Genomic DNA, 20326 nt, shown 5'->3' with positions numbered 1-20326 from the left:
GCATATTAACTTCTTGTTCATGTGATCATGAGTTCCTCTTTGCCAACATAAAAGGGATTTGTTATGCAAATGTGTCACTACTTTGTCAGGGGGGGAGGGGGGGGGGTTGCATGTATGTCTGGAGGAAGACCTGAACTGTCACTGTCAGATAAGAGGAAAATGGTTACAATGAAGCATGCCATTAACTGGAAACTGCTGGAACAGGCAGCATCACTGTCCACAGTGAAGTGAGTTTTAGAGTGTTACGTCACGACAGACTGAGGATGCCAGTCAAAAGAAAAAAAAAAAAAAAAGGGTCCTGCTCCAAAATCAAGACCTTCAAGCTCAACTGAAGCTTGTTGATGGATACCTAGATTGTCTGCTCAAGGCAAGCCCTTCTAAGGAAACATTTAACCAAATATCAATGCAAGTACGTAAAAGAGGGTAAAAAACACAAAACAATCCAATCCTCCTTGTATGTGAACCAGTGACCGCGACTGTATCAAAAATAAAGATCACTCTCATTGTTTGGTATAAAGCTCAAACATCAAGAAAGCAATGAGTAAAATGCATTTTGATTTGAAAGGAACTTTATATTTTGGATGTATCTACAAAGTAAAACCATTCTAGCTGAGGACCCCCACAGGGACAGACACTTGTATGGCAATACAAAAGATATTTTATTTAATTGTAAAAGGGCAGATGTGCAACAGGTAAAACAGCAGGTAATAAGAAATACACACCCAGGGGGAAAACAAAAGACAAAAATGTTTAAATGGAATCAATAAAACAGGAAATGAAATGTGGCAAAGGTTTTTCACAGAAGTACATCAATTTCTTACACCTGTTGATCTCACTGTACATGACTGTAGATGTATCTTATCTTACCCTAACGATATTATAATGAAGCTGGTCTACACTAAGAAGCAATAATAGTTTCCAAAGACCCCCTCTCCTTTCATACATACACAAAAAAAAGAAAATACTACAGTAAAATCATAATTGCTGGCAAACAGGAAAGGAACTTAGAGGCTTTTCATGTCATTTTACATCATTTAGATTTCAAACACATAAAGCCAACAAACATGTCGCACTAACCATGCTGCTTCAAATCGCTGACAATCTCACAGATTTCTTCACTGGATATGAGGACTGACTCACTAAAAAAGATGCAAAGTTAGCACAGATTTCTTTTTTTCTTCCTTTTCTGATAATGAATGTGTCGGAGGTAGCGGCAGCTCTGACACAGACTGTTCTTGTCTTAGTTGCCCTCCTCCCCTCATCTTGCATTTCTGCTTTTATTTTTTACAAACTGTAAAATTTGAGGCTTCTGTCCATTGCTGTAGAAGTCAGGAACCGGGCATTCTCTCCAAAGGCCACCCCAGTCACCAATCCTGTATGGTCTATGGTTGAAAAGAAAAAGATCAGGGGTAAATGTCACGTGCATACTAGTTGAAAATCTCGAAAGAGATTTGACTTTTTTTTTTTTTGTCTTCTTACCGGTGAAGTTGAGGACCTCAGACCACTGCTTGCAGATGTAGACACGGATGTCAGACCCTCCTACAGCCAGGTAGGTACCACTCTGATCAAACACAAGGGACTTCACCTGAAACAAAAAATGAATGGATTAGGTTCAGAAGCAAACCTAAGATGGGTTGGATAACTTCAAAGCTGGTCCACAGTGAAACGCTGGAGTTCGGCTTAGTAAAAATAAAGAGAGCGCAGTGAAAAACTGATAATCTGGTTCTTTCTGAAGTTAAAACAATCCACCCACCAGCACCCTGACAATTATACATGCAACTTTTCATCCACAGCCATTTATCTCTGCGTGCAATGACAGCCTACAGGTGATGCTAAGACTATTTCTCAAACACTTAAAAAATTCCTTTAGAAAGAAGAAATCCCAAATTTCTTACCTCATAGTTGTTGTCCAGAGTAATGGTCTTGAAGTTCTTCAGCTTCCTCAAATCCCACAGTTTCAGAGAGCTGTCCTGGGCACCTGGAGCAAACGAGGATAATTAAGTTAATTTTTTTCTATTGGCACACCATTTTTATTCTTGCAAGGCTGAAGACACGGGGAAATCTCCAAAACTATGCAAGTCATTGATGCACAAGTCACTTTTGATACTCTAAAGAAAATGTTCATGTAGCTCTACAAGTTTATGCACATTACAGACTGACGGCTAATCTACGCAAAAAATGCTATCAAGTCAGTCTCACCTGTGGCCAGATAGTATCCGTTCTCAGAGAAAGCAATGGAGGTCACAGGTCCAGAGTGACCGGGGAAGTTGGCCACGTTGGTGCGCTCCTTCAGATCCCAAATCTTAATCTGGGAGTCCGCAGTACCAGTGCCAAAAATGAGACCATCAGGGTGGAACTGAGCGCATGTGAGAGCTGAGGGGTGCAATCAGAAACATTATGCCTGGAAGAGGACTGTTATTATGACTATCAAACGCATTAAGCAAGCAAAGAGAAACTTACCACAGCCAGCACTTTCATCAGTAACTTTGGTGAGGACTCTGCCCGTCTGGATATCAGAAAAGGCCCAGTACTGCAGGATAAAAGTAATAAGAGTTAGAGCGGTGAAGCAGTTTAATGGCAAAAAGGTCGATCATTCAGTGATTAAGTTCATGGCCTGTCGGTAATTTCAAGCACGCACCTGATCCTCAGAGGAGCTGAGCAGGTAGTCTCCAGTAGCATGAAGAGAGAGACCAGTGACGCCTCCCTCGTGAGCACGCACCACCTGCACACAGTTGCCCCCGGTGACAGACCACACACGGATGGTGGTGTCTGGAGAGGCGGAGAAGACCACGGACTAGAAGAGAAAAGACGGCAAGCGAGTGAGGAACAACGGATTAAAGGAACAATCGTGTTAGTCACATCTCCATTAAAATGGAGGTGAATGTTTGCATTTAGGTTCTCAGAGGACATGTTACCTGAGATGGGTGGTAAATGACAGAGGTAACCTTCTTGGTGTGACCCTTAAGCGTTGCCACGATCTGCTCTTCGTTCTTGTCAAACACCACCACGTTCTTATCAGCTCCACCTGGGAGATAGAACAGGTTTAATATCAGATTCTTTGTCTGGCATCCCAGCAAATGAAATACAGAATGAAAGATTGATTCAGTGTACCGGTGAGCACTTTGTTGGTGTCTGAGGGACACAGATCCAGAGACAGAATACCCGGCACACTGGCACTATGAAGACCCTGAAAGCAACATAAGAGAGAATGTTGATACATTGGATCGCTCTGTGAAACAAACGCATCCTCGTGATCCTGCACAATCTATACTTACAGCATGGGAGGCCACTTGGCGGTATTTGCCAAGATCCTCGGCTCTAACCAGATCCTCTGGGACAGTTTTGCCTCTCTGTAGAGAACCACAGTAAAGCAATTAAATGAGAGCGAGAGTAAATTATGCACAAACAGAGCTTGTGGCAAAACAAGTAAAACAAGTGTTTGCACATTAGCAGCTAAATACAAGAGAAATATAATACCTTCTTTCTCTCTGTAGTGAGGATAGTAGCCTTGTCTTGGAGCTGCAAACAGAAAAAAGCACATTTAAAAACATCAAGCAATTATGACAAAGGTCATAATGGTAAAAAATAATCAATTAAAAAAAAAAAAATCAATATTACCTTCTGGATGATTTCTGGAGTCATTCCCACTTGTTCACTAATCTCCATAGGCTCTCCACCAGCCCCCTGGTGTAAAAAAGGCAGAATTAAATATTGTTTAAATGGCATGATTTGTCAGTCTGATCATTGTCTTATCAGCTGAAAATAAAGCCCAGCTACTCACTGCTGCAGCTGGCTGAGAGGCGGGCACTGCCTGAGGGGCAACCAATCCGGCCTGGGGTTTGAGCGTGGCAAGAGCTGTGGAAAGAAGAAATCAACTCATTAAAATAAATAAAACACACACATAATATCAATGAATCCAGGTTCATTTGGACCAGACGATCACATTAAAGCCATTTCTACATGTTTCATAACTGTGTAGAAACCCAAACTGCTGTCGACCCACCTTCTCTTGCAGCTGTGACCTCTTTGGTGAGTCGAGCAATGACTCTGCAGGCGGCATCGTGCTGATAGAGGGCGTGTGAAAGTTCTTGGCGAGTAGTCTGCAGCTGCTGCCGCAAGGTGAAACTATGAAGCATTACAGCATCCTAGAACAGATATCAAAAACAAAAAGTGAGAAGGGAGCACATGTATTATTTCACGAATTTTAAAAAAGGAAGATAAACAAAAACAAACAAACAAAATAAACCCAAAACAACTGTCCTGTTGTTAAAAACTGCCAGAGAGGGATAAATGGTGCACTGTAACACACTTTTAATTGTTAAACTATGTAACACCCTACAGATTGATTTTACTTCTACATATTTATAACTAATTTGGGGCAACCGTGGCTCAGGGGGTTGGGAAACGGATCTGTAACCAGAAGGTCGTCGGTTCGAGCCCCGGGCTCTCTGTCCTGGTCGTTGTGTCCTTGGGCAAGACACTTTACCCTACTGCCTACTGGTGTTGGCCAGAGGGGCCGAAGGCGTGATATGGCAGCCTCGCTTCTGTCAGTCTGCCCCAGGGCAGCTGTGGCTACAACTGTAGCTGCCTCCACCAGTGTGTGAATGTGAGAGTGAATCAATAGTGGAATTGTAAAGCGCTTTGGGTGCCTTGAAAAGCGCTATATAAATCCAATCCATTATTATTATTATTAATTTATATTGATTGATTAATAGCTGACTCCCTACTTGTTTAAAGGTTCTTAAATGTTGTGTGTGTGTAATGTGTTGTTGATGTAGTGTTAAACATTAATAAGAAAAATCAATTTAAAAACAAAATGATACATACAATAGATACAGTATAAAGTGCTCTGTTCTTTGATATCTCAGAGTTTACAGGACTTACCCATTCATCTTGAAGGGACTTGAGAATGGCAGGAATACTGGTTGCCGATGGTGCCTTTGGTCTAATAGGATGAGCCACTAAAAGACAGGAAACCTCTTCAGTAACTTATCATGGCTTATTTGCAATGAGATTTGAGTATTTAAGGGCATATGACGCACTGATTTTCTTTTCATATATAAATCTTGATAATGTTCTATGTTTCTATGAATATCACAAAGAGTAGTTCACGAACACCAATCGAGGTTTGCTTCACCCCTGAAGGCCACACAAATAAAATTAAAACGTAGAATATTCTGCTTCTTCTGAAGTTGAAAATAAAAGTTGCTTTGTTTGGAAGGTTTTATTTTTCCGCTTCACTTGAATTTTTCAGGTATTGTTTGGTTTTTTTATATGATAAATACAATACAGTACAATGCAACACGCCTGCAAACTTCAGCCTACTAAACCAAAGCCGAGCATCATGCCACTGATAACGACCTCTCTCACGGAAGTAGCATTACTCTGTATGAGCTTTATTACGGTCTATTGACTTATAGAAAACACCCAGAAACCCACCTTTGATGTCTACGAGCTGCTCCTCGGACAGCGGCTGTCCGTTCATCGGGTCCGTCCCATTCTCTGCGATGTACTTCTCGATCAGCCTCCGTTCAAACACCTGGTTGGACACCGGAGAGACGCACGGGTGCTCTGGCACTTCATTAGAAACTGTAAAAGAGTTCAGTTCCGGCTTTTTAACACCACATAACTACCAGCAATTTAAATAAACACACAATTAAAAAAGAGAGCTCGCTGAACTATATAAAAGCAGAAGGCGGTGCTGCATGGCCGCTAACGCTAGCTAAATCAGCTAGCAGCATTAGCGCGGTACCGTGCTAACCGGCCTCCGTCATATCAATGAATTCAGCTTCACCTACTTGCACAAACCAAAGCCATGTTCCAGGCGGAGTCCTACAAGTCTCGTCTTAATTGTGATTTATGCTCGCGCTTTACTTTAAAGTTGTTGCAGCTAAGGTAGACTTTACTTCTGTTTGGAAGTAGCACGCTGTCCTTTCATTGCCGCTACAACGAAGATTCTTCTTCTACGCTTTGAGTTAGCTTCAATGTCCCAAACTCTGCCACCTATCGTCATGCGCTGAGGAGAACGAGAACGAGTTTTAGCCAAATAGACGCTCACGACACAAGAGTCAGAATCAGCTTTATTTATCAAGTATGTGTACACATACAAGGAGTTTTTGCACTCAGTGTACATGACAGAGTCGCCAACGTACAAACAGAGTAACAACATGACACCAACACGGCACAGACAATAATACATTTATGGCATATTTATAGTCCAAAGTTGCAGAGTGCAAATCTGTTGGAATAAATAAGAGATGGACAGCTAGTTAGTATATATACAGTATACCCATGAGGATTGACTATAAATATATATACGGCATATAGCTATGTACAACAGGACCGAACAGTATAATACAGTATGCTTTGATTCAGCATCAGGTATGGTGGATGTTTTAAATACAGAGACTATGTGAGTGTCCTAAATGTTTATCAGAGTGATGGCCTGTGGAAAGGAACTGTACAGATGGCTGCTTTTTTGGGCAAACGGTGCTCTGTAGCACCTACCAGAGGGTATGGAGTGATATTGCCTGCTTGTGTCCTGACTCTGGATTTGTTTTTCCTGCAGACTTCACTGTCCATCGTAGTCTGTTCTTGTCCTGCATGGATGCTGATCCAAATAATACCGACATGAGTGAGCAGAGAACAAACTGTATTATTGCAGAGTTGAATAGATCATCACCTCCTGAGGCAGGTTGAACCTCCTGAGCTGGCGCAGGCTCTGCTCTGCCTTTTTGATAATAGTGTCTATACTGAGTGACCACTTTAGATCTTGGCAAGCAAGCATAATGGAGAGGGACTCCTCAACTCCACTGTTACTGCTACAGTTTTGAGCGTATTCAGCTCTAGGCTGATCTGACTGCCCCACAGGGCCAGCTGTTCAACCCCACATCTGTGTCCTTGATAAGGCTGACTTCAGACCGTCATCAAACATCACAATTCTGACTGACAGGTCTTTTGAGAAACAGTCATTTGCGTAGAGGGAGAAGAGCAAAGAGAAGAGGACCACCCCTGGGTGGCCAATATACATACAGTGTAAAGACGACATCATCTAAAATGTGTTTTTTAAAGATTTTATTTTTTATTTTTTTAGTGATGACATTTTGACATTATGAAAATATTACAAGCTTTGGGGATAAAAGGTTATCCTGCACACAACATTCAAATATTAACTGCATTATTTGGTGAAACATGTCACATAACTATTATAAGTAGAATTACCCCAAAGATTTAATACACTGCATAAATTGTTAAAAATGCAGACGAGCTATTTAGAATAATAATTAGGTATGGACAACATGATGGGTGAGAACTTAAGTTAAGTCTATATTGCTGTACAGTATTGAAAAATGAAATTTATCAAACGTTACCACAACAACTGGTGGGTAGCCCTAGAGACTGTCTTAAACACAGGAGCAGTGCAGATCATATTGGTCCTGAGGGTCCGGAGGTAGGTAACGGCAGGAGATTTCAGGAGCACCATCAGGCAGTACAATATGAGACAGGAAGGATTATGCTGAACTCATGCTTCAGAAAAATTACATCACAAAGCAAACTATTAAAACCGTGCATAAGGCACAGGTGAGGTTCTTCTTCTCGGTCAGGAGCTTCACCGTTTGTGTGATTTCTCCATGTTCTCTGTTTTATGAAAAGTTCAGATTCTTTGACGTGTAAATACTGCAGGACTCAGAGGTTTCTGTGTCTAGTGGCAGCGTGGAAAAGAAGTCTTGTGATTTGTTCCCCCTTCCCTTATCTCCATCCTTTTTGATTTGGAACTGAACGCAGTCCTCGGATGAGTGGAGGCAGTCTGAAGCTCCGGGCACAGGGAAGGAAATCCTGTCCTCGTCCTCATTAGATTTAGCCTGCTAACAAGGGATGAAGACACAAGTTTAAGCAAATATCATAATAATCTGTGGCATCTAAATATTCACAGCTGGAGAGCTGTATTACCTCAACAGTTAAGTTATGACTAGGGGAACTCCCAGCTGTTGCTCTGTGCACATCCTGGTTCTCGGCTCTTGGAGACCCTACCGTTACCGGAGCATAACCCTAGAAATACAAACAACAACAGATATGCACAAAGACACAATTCAATTGAATGATTTTAGCTCCCTTAATAAAGAAGAAGATTATATTAGTTAATCAGTCTTACAGTGTGAACAGGACTGGCTCTTGGGGTCCATTTTCTTGGTGTTCCAGTCTGCTGAGAGTAGCTGTAGTGACCTGGGGGCTGAGGAGAGGGGGGACTGTAGTGCTGCAAAAAAAACCAAAAAACCCCACAAACATAAATAAACCAATAACAACAAAGACCTAGTGACTCATCCGACTCACAGACCATCACAATTCACCGGTTACTGCTCGTAAAAACAATAAATGTGACCTTTAGTGATCATCGTGGACCGGTGTGTCTTTTAAATGTTTAGCCGTGATATCAGGTTGCTCCTTGCTAGTGATGTGTGTGGCATCATCACGCTGACATCTACAGAGCTTCAGTCAAAATACTTCGGACAGAATATATAAAAATATCTACAAATTATCTGAAATAAAACATACCCACTGAATAAAGAGCTTCTACCATAAGTTTTTTTCTCCATACTTTTTAAAGATACTTCAGTTCATCAGACTCTCTGGAGCAAAAAAGAAATGTCAAAAAACGTCAACAAGTGGCTTCTGTCGGTGTCAAAGTGCATGCATCTGCAATAAGATTGGCTCGACGGCTTGTAATCATTTATTTAGCTGTGGACTCTCCTGGTTTCCTCACCTGGATGTTGACCCTCGGGGGGTTGGCTGGCAGCGTGCGGTGTGTTCTAAAGCACGTGATGAGTTGGGAGAGGCTACAGTTTGGGTAGCGTTTCATGAACAGGATGAAACCAGCCAGGGACACGAACATGCCAGAAGGGACAGTAACGGATTTGAGGAGCGCTCGCCAACTCCCTCCCCTTTTGTCTGAGAAGATGGCAGACACATGGATTTTAGGAGGAGTGGCAACTATGGATCAAACAACTTCTGCATGCTTCCAAAAACGTGGCAGAATACCCACTGATCACGTGCAAGTAGGTGGAGGATACCAGGTTGCCATTCCTGTCTTTAACTTCATACAGCCCATCATGCCTTGAGGTCAGCCTTGCAATGACCACCTCGTAGATGGAGCCATTCCTACTCAGTGAGATGATACCCCTGTAGTGCAGGTCATGGTCCGTTATCTGCCCCTCACGGATGAGCTGCACAGGGCCACGTGCAGGTTTGGGGTCAAAGGGGCCCAGGGAGGATTCATCAGGAAAATGGCCAGGGGTAAAAATGAGATGGGCATGAGCAAGAGGAAGATATAGAGGCAGGATTATGGACTCTTTGGTAAAGCGTGTGATGTTGAAGGAATGCCCTGCATCCATCCATGTGTAAAATCATGAAAAATGGAGTAGTGGTGAATGTGGAAGTATGAGAGGGCATCAGATAGAAAGGGAAGGATAAAACAAAACCATTAGCACTGTAAAGTCACAAAGTTAAAGGTAGTCAGTCAGCTTCTTAAAACCCACGTTTCTGCTCTGCTCACCACGGACGGTGAGGGTGCTGCGACCCAGCACCTTCCCGTTGTCGTCTCTCACGGTGTAGTTGCCTTGGTCTGCTTGCGTCACTCTCTCCGCCACCCAGACCTTCCCCCCTCTTAGCAGCCGCCCCCGGCCAGCGTTACCGGTTTCGGGGTCTGTCCGGTTCCAAAGCACGACCGGCACAGCCTCAGGCGGAGCGCCCCGGTGAGAGAACTCCAGCAGGGAGCCATTTTCGGGGATGCTGTGCTCAAAGGTCTCCCCATAGTTTCTGCGGTAGGGTTTAATGCATTCTGAAGGAAGACGAAGAACCACGAGGTAAGGTGAAAAGGAAAGTGATATTGCAAAAGACCCACTCCTAACACACATCAGTGTACTGTAAATGATCACAAATCAAAACGAAAAGAAAAGTGATAATATATCTTTCTTTATGATACTTTGATGAGTACATTTTCCTGACATTACTTGTGTAGGGACCATTCGTAGGCTATGCATGTTTACGGCAGTGTTCAGCTGCAGGAGAGGTGGGAAAGATTGGTTCAGGGGGCAGTGGCAGGTAAAGTAATGCCACACCTGCTGTATATTTATACCAATTAACCTCTCCTCTTTTTATGCAGCAGGGGTGTGGCTGGCAAACGTTATATACACACACACAAACACACCTGACACGGAGTCAGAACAGTTGCTACAACTTCTCTGCTTTAAGGCAATGAATAGATTGCCTATGTGACATCAAAGCATATGTTATTAAATAACTTAATGTTTCAAGCAAAGAGAGGCAGATCATTGAAAAATTATGGCTCTTTTGCATCATGACACAAAGCAATGAATTTCGCCAAAGAGAGGCAACTGTCATACCCGAAACGATCAGACGGACAGTCTCGTAGGTGAAGCCCATGGACAGCTTGTTGGCATAAACTCCCTGGTCAGCATGACTCACTTCTTTCAGGACTAACGACTTATCTTTGGTCCACTCAAACCGTGGGTCCTTAACCTACAGTTGCATGGCAGATCCATTTTTAGGCAACACAGCAACCAAACACACACACACGCACACACACAAAAAAAACCCAAGTGCCAACACTCGTCCACTCACAGTGGTTTTCTCCAGCAGGATGCGTTTCAGCCCGTCGGGATACGGTGTAAAAGTCACGATTCGCGACGTTGAGTCCACCGGTAGACGAAACTCCTTCCCGACGCAAACAGTCTGAACTTTTTCTCGGTCACCTGTCGAGGTGCAAATGAAAGTCAGCAACATCATTGGAGACCATGTGCTGCAGTAGAAGGATGCATGAGCGGTAAAATGTGACTTTTGACTCACCTAGTAATTCCCAACCTGCAGGAAAAGTACGAGTAACATAATTAATAATTTTCTTCAGACCTCAGATACGGACTGTAAACTCTCCTACATAAGTAAAAGGTTGACCTACTTTTATGTTATTAGGTCATTTAAGGTCATCTATTTTGTAACAGATTTCTAGAGTCTGCTATGTGATTTAACTTTTAAGCTCTTTAATTCAGCATATGTACACTTTTATTAATTGTTACTGTTCACGTACTGACTTTATACTGCATATTTTTCCACTGCATTTCCTCTGGGCACCTCTCACATTTATTATAGTTTTGCATGTTGGAAATTTATATTTGTGAGAATTATATTTCAGAGTTGAAGTGCTAAAAAACAAAAATCTCTGCTCTTCAAATCTGGGCTGGCCATTCTTCTTTGCCTTTGTTTTATTTAATCCAAGACCCTTTAATGAAATGGCTTTCTAGAAACATTCTGCAGATAATGGTGACGTTCTCGACAAATGTATTAATTAGTCACTTTTTTAAATAGTAACATTGACTTCACTTTTACTACGAATAACCTAACCGTAATATAAAGCACCAGTAAGTGCATTATTAATAATTATTTAAGCAGAAAGAAACAGAAAAACTACGGGTAGTCTTATTAAAAACTGGTGCCACACTTACCCAGTGCAAAAGGAAGGGTGAAAAGTGCAGTGTAGAGGACGCAGGAGGACATCTTCTCCTGTAAAAGACAGCGGATTGTTTCATCTGTAAATGTAATTGACATTCACACCAACCCTCCTCCGAAAACAAGCGGCCAGACGGGACATCCGATCATTAATCAACAAGCTGCAAAAGGCGGGGAGCTCAGCGACAGCCCAAATGATGTCGATGCGGACTCAGCGCACTGCACACACTCATGTCCCCCCATGACGTCCTGTCCGCTCTTTGAAGTCATGTCCACTCAGGTGTCCAGCATGTTTCCCATCTTCTGAACCATTGTAGCGCTACTACTGGCTGCCGGGTCATCAGTTACCGATCATCAACAAACGATTACTCAGTTTGTGCGTAATGTGAACTCACCTGCAGGATGTGAGGGTAATTTAAAAAAAAATGTTTTTGTGGATGAGGATAAGAGGATAACGACGACCTCCGCAGAGCGCGCATGCCCACTGCTCCCCCTTCTGTTATGGCGAGGGATACGTCGTATTCTCGGCCGCTGATACGCAAAGTGCGTCACATTTCGCAGTTCTTGTAAGGGAACATATTTTCCCTCCCTCTTACTATGCTGCTAGATTTTAGACTTCTGTAGTAACTCGTCAGATTCTGACTGTACGTGCAAATGATGAGATGATCTTAGAAAATATAAGAGATCATAACGCGACATGGAACACCTCTCACTTAAATTTTCCTTCTTGTTAAAAAATTAACAAAAGTTAATTAACAAAATTAACTTGTTAGTTTCTACAGTGAGGGAAAATTACTTGATCTCCAGCTCCCCAGAAATAAAGAGTCTCTAGATTTGATGGTAGTTTCATTTTAATGGGAGAGACAGAATATGGACCAAAAAGCCAGGAAAAAACACATTACATAAAAATAATAAATTGATTTCATGTCATTGAGTGAAATAAGTGTTTTATCCCCAGGAACGACATAAGCAAGTTCTTTGTGGAGAAACCCTTGTTGGCAAGCGCAGCAGATGTTTCTTGTAGTTGGTCACCACGTTTGGACTCATCTCTTTTACTCCTTTTTACAGAAACGCTCTATTGATTTTCTATGGCAGGAATGTCAAACTCTTATTACACCATATTACACATACAGCCTACTTTGATCTTAAGTAGGTAGACAACATCCCTCAGATTTCTCAATATAAGAAGTCCAATTTCATTGATACATCTTAGTTTTACTACATGATAAAGACATTTTGTTCTATTTTAATATATAGAAATCAATAGAAATCTATAGAAATCACCCAGCACAACTCTTCTGGCTTAAATGATAAGAAATAAATGTAAAATTACAAAACTGATTTATCTGTGTGCCACATGGGCACACCTGACGTTTGTCTCTCTCCGTTGAAATGAAACAAACATAAAAATTAGAGACTGTTCGTGTCTTTGTAAATGAGCAAACTTGCTGTTTCAGGAGTGTAGGGTGTGTGGTTTATCTTTATTTGGGGAGGTTTACATGAGATAAGTGTCACATGAGATAAGTAAAGTCCTTAACAGTGCACATGCTGACACTTTAAATATGTTTTAGTATAGGTTATATACATGATTAAAATAAAGCAGGTTTTATGGTGCCGGACCAGTTATTTCCCAGTGTTTTTAACGTCTTGACTGCGATTCCTTTAGAATTCATTCCTACTGAATTCACTTGAAATGGGACGGCAGCCAACAAAACGGTGCAAAAAGTTGTATTTTTTATCCCCTTTAAACTGCTTTTATTTATGATATGGTGGTTTTAAAAGCGATCTTGGAGGCAGAAACAACACAAATGCCTGGTTTGTTATTGAAAAGTATCCTGGGAGATGGGCCCTGTATGCAGTTACAGTGGGAGAGGTGGAGCCTAAGCCACGCCCAGTCCTTCTTTTCTCCACCCAGCAGCTGCAGGACGCACAGAACTCAATCACACAAAAGAAGTACGGTCTCATCATTCTTTTTCTGTTTGTCCACAACTTCTTCTTAGTCAGGCTTTTTAATACTGAACATCACCTGTGTCACTGATTTGCTATTTTCGGGGTTAATTTTTGTGTGTTATCCGAACATTTCATTATAGAAGGGAATGCGGTACGGATTTGGTCTTGGAAGCTGAGGGAAAAAACACTCAGAAAAAAGAGCCTCAAGTCACCTCTCTGCTCTTTTTCTGCAGGACATGTCGCTTGTGTTTTTGATGTTTTCCATTGTCTTCTTCGGTGAGTAGAGCTCATTCCCACATTCTAACATATAAACATCTGAAATCTGAAATACAACGCTCGATGGTTTGGGATTATTTACAACAAACGTTAATTAATTTCCATGCCACACACTCCGTGGATACAGCATGTACAAAGTTATCCAATCTCTCCGTGGAGCCAGGTGTTAAGTGGCACTCTGCCGGAGCGAATTAAAGTGCGTGCATGTTGTAGTAAAAGACGTTTGGTGTTGTGGGGCTGCTGTAGACTAATGCAATTTAAATCAGTAGCAGAACACAGGAAGAACAATACGCATTGTCTCCACACCCATCTGCTATTCCCAGAATTAGTGCTTGGTGCATTTCATTTATCAATAAATTATTTGGGAAACATAAACACCTATCAACGTACATCCACCCATAAATAAAAATAAATAAATAAGCAAGCATATTGTTTTTTTTTATTGTTTTTCGAAAGAAAACAAAACAATAATCTGATTAATTTCATTGAAATATAAATATACAGTTACATATTTATGTGTTTTAAACTATTCACGGTATTTATGCATTGTCATTAATGTCTTTAGCCGCAAAGTGAAAGGAAATGTTTACACGACGGAAACCAGAAAATTCAGCACAGCCGAGATTTCTTTCCGTTAGCTGGTTTGACAAAACATATAACCTCAGTCAGAGATAACGGGTAGCACGACGGTGGCAATCAACTTTTTCTTATTCTTTATTTGTCTTCTGCTTCCGGTGTTGTGCCAACTACTTTGGCACAACACCGGCTCTGTGAGCGCTCACACGTAAATATGGGCGTTTTGCAGCGTCACGTGACTCATCGTCCGCATGCGATAATCCCCTAAGAGTGGCGCTTAAAATGGTCATTTATAATATTTATTCAAAGAAAAAACATATCATATCCATTCAAGTTAATCACGTTATCACTGCTGTTTAAGGTAACAGCTGCAGATTAGAGCTCTGAAACTTTAAACTGGATCTATTTAAACGTTAAAGGCCATTGTCCAATATCCGAATAGGCAGCGTTTCTGCCGAATGGCAGTTTGTCAGCAGATCAAAGTGTAATTATTTTATTGGTTGTCTTGATGCATGCTCAATCATCCAGATAAGGACATCCCAAAAAGTTAATCCTGTGTCTAGATGAACAGAGTCAACTTTTTGGTATTTCATTAGTTGAAACGGTGTTCATGGTTTATGTTCAATGTTCATGGAGCTGCAATTCCAGCAGTGCTAAAGAAACTTAGCAACAGATTAAAACCACGTATTGCTATATATAACAATACGTGGTTTTAATCTGTTGCTAAAATTTTTTTATACTTTTTATATCGAATTGATTAATTATATGTGCACATTCCTGTACACTCTGTGCTTCATTCATTGGTTTTTAATAAGGTTTCGCTTAACAGCTAAACATGCTGTAAATAAAAGAATCAGTGAACACGTTGCGTTTCTGGAGGATTTAAATTAAAACCTGACCTGCTCCCTAGCGGTTTTTGATACGGGCGAAACGGGCGGCTGCCCAGGGCGGCATCGTGGTGGGGGGCGGCATCACGGGCATCGGCAAAAAATAAAAAAAATGCTCGTACTCATGCTGCCCCGACATCAGCCAGCGCATATTGGGAATGGCATAGGCACCGATCGGTTTTCTATCGCCCATTTCCTGGGAGTAAGGGCGCCCTCCGTTTGCGAGGTGCGCCTGCTGTTTACGGCACAGAGAGGAGAGGGCGGGGGATTCTCTGGCTGGCTGAAGCAGCATCTAATAACCAACTCGCAAAATAAAACAAAATAAAAACTAAACAACAAACACGAAAACACCAGACATTACAGACTTATAATTTGCACCGATGTTTTTTACGCGAAAAGTGAGCGCAGGAGCGCCTGCTTGTAGCTGTGCTGAAGTCAAAGTAAACTTTATTGTCATCTCCGCTATATACAGTCCAGTATATAGAGAGACGAGACGACGAGGCTCCAGTTACCGCGGTGCAAGTAAACAAACAGGGAGTGTTCACCCCGGGCGCCAAACAGGCCAGGACCGCCACCAGCATAAATGACCACAGTGACTCTTACTTTGAGCTTAGCCATCTCAGCATAGCTGGTCAAGCCATAGATCTGGCTTCATTAATACACCTCGCTGTTTGTAATGTATGGGTTTGAGTTAATGGCTCAGTAGTGCTGATATCTAAAAGTGGCCAGTTGCTGTTCTAAGATGGTCAGCCATTGCTGATTTGAGAATAGCGGCTGATGAAGTGAGTGCATCAGAGACTTTGTCTCTTTGCATCAGAGACTTTGTCTCCAAACGGTTCAACCTGATTGGTCCAATCAGGTTGAACCGTTTGGAGACAAAGTTACAGGCAAGGCAGAAATGGTTTAATGGTTTGGAGCTGCTGTGGTGACTGAGCTGAAAAGAGGGTAATTTACTGATGTGAGATGTTGTTCATGTATTTCCTTCATTCAGCTAATAATAACTTGGTTTATTTCTGATGCTTTATGACGAATGTGAGTTAATTCATCAGATTGAGAGTTATACTTTACTCTGCCTCGTGCTTTGGGGATGAGAATGCTTTTTTTATGCTGCTGCATTTGTGTAAATTCAGTGATGTTCCAGAACCTTGTCTTCAAAATTACTTTCAGAGTGTAACAAAATACCGGTATGTGTGTGTGTGTGTTTGGTATATTAATGGAAACAACTGATATTATGTTGTCAGATGTTTGTGGTTTCAGTTACATTAACACTACCTCCATCTGTCTCTTCTTCTCTTGCATCTTTTTGATTAAAGGTTCGTCCTCTGGTATACAAACTGATGAGGTGTGCTATGGCAGGAGGTGGCAGTTTCCATCTAATTATATACCCTCACGTTATACTGGACCAATATACTTTACTGAAACTAATACGGGATCCAAAAAAGTTGTTATAAATAATGGGATGGTGAGCAGCCTCTATGTGACCATTACATTTCTGCAATATGATAAATGTTAGGCCTATGTTTGAAACAATTAAATCAAAGTATATAGAATATGTTATAATCTGAGGAATATATATGTGCTGTCTATCTTTCAGGCAATAGACACACGCTTTAGAGTCTCTCCTGGCTCAATTTATCTTACAGATGTAGAAAAAAGAGATGAAGGAATTTATTCTGTCTCATCTGGTGGCTACCAGCGACAAGATGTTGTTGAACTGAAAGTCTTGGGTAAGAATTTGAACTGTACTGTATATTTAGATCAAAAATATATAGGTATGTGTTTTAGCTACCTGTTCCTAAGCACAAGTTCCCTCCTTTTTTTTTCTTAATCTGCATTTTAAGAATGTGCTAAAAATGTCACAAGGGATTACTACTATACGTGGGAGGACTCTATCCCTAGATGGGCTGAAATCCTGGAGTTTACTCCCCTTCACAGTCCGGACCAGCCAAAGATCCTGTGGAATCGCACAGACTCTCAGATCAGAGAAAGCAGAGCTGAGGTGAAAAACGGTAATTGGCAGCTGTCTTACCTCACTCAGGCAGACAGTGGGTACTACAACTTCATGGATAAGAACCACTCTGTGTTGGCCAAGGTGCTGCTCAAAGTAAAAGGTGATGTGAGAAGCTGCCTGTGAGATTTCTGCATTTTACCAGATTAAATGTTCTAATGAAGTCTGATCTGTGTCACTAACAGAACAAACCAGACACTATGAAACAAGGTGGAATGAGCACATTCTCATTGAATACCCTCGGGGTCCTAAGAAGTGGACCGTGACTTTTACACCTGAAGGCCAAATGGATCCCGAAACACTGATGGATGGCAGTCTGATCATAAAAGATCATCGCTTTTCTGGCAGAATTCATGCAGTGATGGATGGCATAATTATAAATTCTACAGAAATTAGAGACTCTGGCACCTTTGAGTTCAGAGACCCAGATGGCAACCTGATCTTGAGTGCTCGGCTTGAAGTGACCCCTGGTAAGCAACAGAGCATTTCTCCTCATAGAGTAGAAGTTCTAACTAACATTAACCCCCACCCTCTACACCATATTCCCTAACTTTCTCCATACTCTTACAGAAATGTTGCCACAGTTTATATTTATGGCCGTTATTGCCTTGATTGTCGTCGGGATCATCTGCTGTTGCTGTTGTTGTAAAAAGTGCTGTAAAAGGGACAAGTCTGCTCCTCAGACTGCAGCCTCACCTGCATCTGCTGTATATTATCATGTAAGTATTCTTTTAAGTGGAAATTAAGACCAGCTGTGTTAATATTTGATGTTCTTATTTTAAATTTTTAAAATTCTTATTCCAATTACAGATTGAGAATCAACCTGCGTGCCCAAGTTACTCACATCCTTCAGCTTTGTCTTATCAGCCTGTGAATTCTCATATTTCTACACAACCTTCAGCTACCTCCTCTGAGCCACTGGTAGGTGTAAAGCTTGATTTATATTCAAGGCAAAGATAAAAGAGAGGTGAAAGGAACTCAGCCACTTTTGTTGTTTTAAAAAGAAATAGTAGTTATTTGTGGATTGGGGCACTAAGTCTTTATCTCGTCTGGGACTGCCTGGCAACTCACATTAGCGCTCATCCTCTTTCCTCTTCTGACTCATGTGCTTTTTCCTAACTTCACAGTTGTACCACAAAGTGAATATCCATGAGAACCCCGCTCAGCCTGAGGTACATACACACAAACAAACATACAAAAATCCCCATGAATGCATAAAACTAAGAACAGAAATGTCCTCATTCAGTGGCATTTTTGGCCTGTCAGTGACTGATTCATTTTACCCACTGTGCTTATGCACCTTTTTTCATTTTACCGATGTCTCCAGGTTTCAGTACCTGAAAACCAGGCTTCCACTCCAGCTCCCTCAGTCGGTCCAGACTTCCTCTCATCAGACCCGGAGCCGCAATTTGAACTGAAAGGATTAGACATGCCTTTTGCACCATCTCTTACTTCAAACACAACTATCTGTGATGTTTATAACTCAGACAAACTAAACTTTCCGTAAACAGTATGCTGAAAATTCAGGTAGAGTTTATTATTGTTTCCATTTTCATCTTTGCAAAGCCATACACGGACAGGAAAAGGACCATGCAGACAGATGTTAATCGCACTGTGTTGATGCATGATCCGTTTTTTTTATCTTTCACACAAAGATGTGCTGTTGTAAAATGTGTGGATTCCAAATATATTTTTTCAGTTAACAAGATTGCTTGTAAGTTTGTAAGTTCATGTCTTGCAAACAGTTTGGTTCTGGAAAGCTTTGGAATTTTTAATTTTTTTCCTAAATTTTCCTCAGGTATGAGAACATAAATCTCACTCAGTGTTGTCCTCCAAATATTCTGTTACAGCAGCTTAAGTGTGAATTACAGGAATCAGGGTTTTATTAAATTGTGCAATATAAACGCATTTACAATAAATTAGAATTGTTACTTGCATGAAATAGTGTCTGCTTTGCTTCTCTTCACAGGCTATTTATGGATATTTATGGAATGACAGATAATGTAGTCCAGTATCTTGGCAAAGTGTGTAATAGATACGGTGGACCAACGTGCCTATTACATGCTTTGCCGTGATATCAGGCTGGATAATGTTGCTAGCTTTTGCTTCCATGGGTATTTTCTACCTCTGTTATGTGCATCCAGCTCCATACATCACTTGTTTGTAGCTTTTATCATTGTGTTTTGAGGGATGGTGGGCAATTTTTAAATATGCCTTTTTATATTGTCAAATTCTCAAATGCAATACAAGTATAACTGGTTCTGTATATCTTTAAACAGAAGCTTGTATAAAAGTTTTATCAGGCATTGAAAAACATGTATCGTTTATATAATGTATGTAAAATTCTGATAGTTGTTTGCATTGCATGAAGATGTCTGAATATGGAATTAGTGTAATGATTTGAAAAAGACCTTAAAGAGCTTACATGAATTTTTCAACTCTGTCCCTCTGTCTCGCTCCCTCTTTCTGTCTCACTCTCTCTCTAACACACACACACACATGCACACGCACACGTGTGGGGACACAGTGGAATAACAACACCACTACTTCTTACATTTTAAAAAATCTAAATGGAAGAGCCCCTTAAAATTTGCATGGAAACTAGAGGGTTAGATTTTCAACATTACAATTAGCGTTACAGTTGTAATAGCTTCTAATGCAACTGTAACTCATTTAATTATAAGAGCATTTGTATGTTGACAGACATTTAAAAAAGCTGGTTTTGGAGAGTTTGCTACTATGCAGCTCTTATAGCAAGTTGATGTGCAGATGTTAATTCCTGCATGGATGTTCCTTTGCCTACATGCATGTAGTTTAAGTAATTGCATGGTGTTATCATATTTCGTAGATAAATATAACTTGGTGTCATCTGCATAGCAATGAAAATGCATGTGTTTTGTAATAATATTGCATGAGGGGAAACATATAATGTAAAAAGTATTGGTTCTAGGACAGAACTCTGTGGAACTCCATGAAAAATTCTCTAACTTACATTAATAATACCTGTCTACCTGTTCATTCCTGGTCCATTCCTGGTATAAAGCCTGAGAATAATTGCTATGGCATGGGATTAAACTTTTCATCTGATTTTATATGTGTATATATATAT

At 41.0% G+C, this 20326-nt stretch overlaps 3 protein-coding genes across 5 annotated transcripts; 1 reads left to right on the top strand and 2 right to left on the bottom strand.

Annotated features, from left to right (window-relative positions):
• Positions 1-638: 638 nt before the first annotated feature.
• Positions 639-6022, bottom strand: prpf19 (pre-mRNA processing factor 19). Its single transcript, XM_005719888.1, has 16 exons — positions 5799-6022; positions 5440-5589; positions 4885-4961; positions 4004-4145; positions 3782-3855; positions 3619-3684; positions 3478-3519; positions 3276-3350; positions 3112-3187; positions 2916-3025; positions 2639-2794; positions 2461-2530; positions 2200-2373; positions 1896-1978; positions 1480-1585; positions 639-1382 (listed from the first exon to the last, which is right to left on the bottom strand). The coding sequence occupies exons 1-16, from the start codon at positions 5815-5817 to the stop codon at positions 1285-1287; spliced, it is 1518 nt and encodes a 505-aa protein (XP_005719945.1). The 5' UTR covers positions 5818-6022; the 3' UTR covers positions 639-1284.
• A 1042-nt stretch (positions 6023-7064) lies between these two features.
• LOC102199865 (uncharacterized) lies at positions 7065-12009 on the bottom strand. Of its 3 annotated transcripts, none has more exons than XM_005719885.1 (11): positions 11916-12009; positions 11517-11574; positions 10864-10878; positions 10639-10769; positions 10401-10536; positions 9534-9835; positions 9041-9221; positions 8762-8946; positions 8153-8254; positions 7951-8049; positions 7065-7865 (listed from the first exon to the last, which is right to left on the bottom strand). In XM_005719885.1, exons 1-11 carry the CDS (start codon positions 11997-11999, stop codon positions 7644-7646), a joined length of 1515 nt encoding a protein of 504 aa, XP_005719942.1. In that variant the 5' UTR covers positions 12000-12009; the 3' UTR covers positions 7065-7643. The 3 variants fall into 3 exon arrangements, with proteins under 3 accessions (XP_005719942.1, XP_013768912.1, XP_013768936.1); XM_013913458.1 differs by having other exon boundaries at positions 9041-9379; positions 9551-9835; XM_013913482.1 differs by lacking the exon at positions 10864-10878 and having other exon boundaries at positions 9041-9379; positions 9551-9835.
• A 1429-nt stretch (positions 12010-13438) lies between these two features.
• LOC102199402 (uncharacterized) lies at positions 13439-19677 on the top strand. The gene is made up of 10 exons (XM_013914392.1): positions 13439-13473; positions 13611-13746; positions 16523-16671; positions 16804-16936; positions 17051-17320; positions 17403-17687; positions 17788-17936; positions 18028-18138; positions 18345-18389; positions 18545-19677. The coding sequence occupies exons 2-10, from the start codon at positions 13707-13709 to the stop codon at positions 18722-18724; spliced, it is 1362 nt and encodes a 453-aa protein (XP_013769846.1). The 5' UTR covers positions 13439-13473; positions 13611-13706; the 3' UTR covers positions 18725-19677.
• The last annotated feature ends 649 nt before the right edge of the window (positions 19678-20326 follow it).

Source organism: Pundamilia nyererei, unplaced genomic scaffold (assembly GCF_000239375.1).
Source record: "Pundamilia nyererei isolate P.nyererei 1_Seehausen unplaced genomic scaffold, PunNye1.0 scaffold00001, whole genome shotgun sequence".
In the NCBI taxonomy this organism is placed as follows: Eukaryota; Metazoa; Chordata; class Actinopteri; order Cichliformes; family Cichlidae; genus Pundamilia; species Pundamilia nyererei.
The sequence above is the reverse complement of the archived record's forward strand: the minus strand, read 5'-3'. Positions and strand labels throughout refer to the sequence as shown.

Excerpts from the sequence above, each read along its gene's own strand:
- LOC102199402 (XM_013914392.1), top strand. The coding sequence starts at position 13,707 with ATGTCGCTTGTGTTTTTGATGTTTTCCATTGTCTTCTTCG. Across the intron at positions 13,747-16,522 it reads GTTTTCCATTGTCTTCTTCG|GTTCGTCCTCTGGTATACAA; the intron begins GTGAGTAGAGCT and ends TTTTGATTAAAG. Across the intron at positions 16,672-16,803 it reads TTGTTATAAATAATGGGATG|GCAATAGACACACGCTTTAG; the intron begins GTGAGCAGCCTC and ends TCTATCTTTCAG.
- prpf19 (XM_005719888.1), bottom strand. Across the intron at positions 4,962-5,439 it reads GCAGCTCGTAGACATCAAAG|TGGCTCATCCTATTAGACCA; the intron begins GTGGGTTTCTGG and ends CCTGTCTTTTAG. Across the intron at positions 1,383-1,479 it reads TGAGGTCCTCAACTTCACCG|ACCATACAGGATTGGTGACT; the intron begins GTAAGAAGACAA and ends TTTCAACCATAG.
- LOC102199865 (XM_013913458.1), bottom strand. The coding sequence starts at position 11,999 with ATGCGCGCTCTGCGGAGGTCGTCGTTATCCTCTTATCCTCATCCACAA. Across the intron at positions 9,380-9,550 it reads CAGCACCCTCACCGTCCGTG|GGCATTCCTTCAACATCACA; the intron begins GTGAGCAGAGCA and ends GGATGGATGCAG. Across the intron at positions 8,050-8,152 it reads GAGCCAGTCCTGTTCACACT|GGTTATGCTCCGGTAACGGT; the intron begins GTAAGACTGATT and ends TTGTATTTCTAG.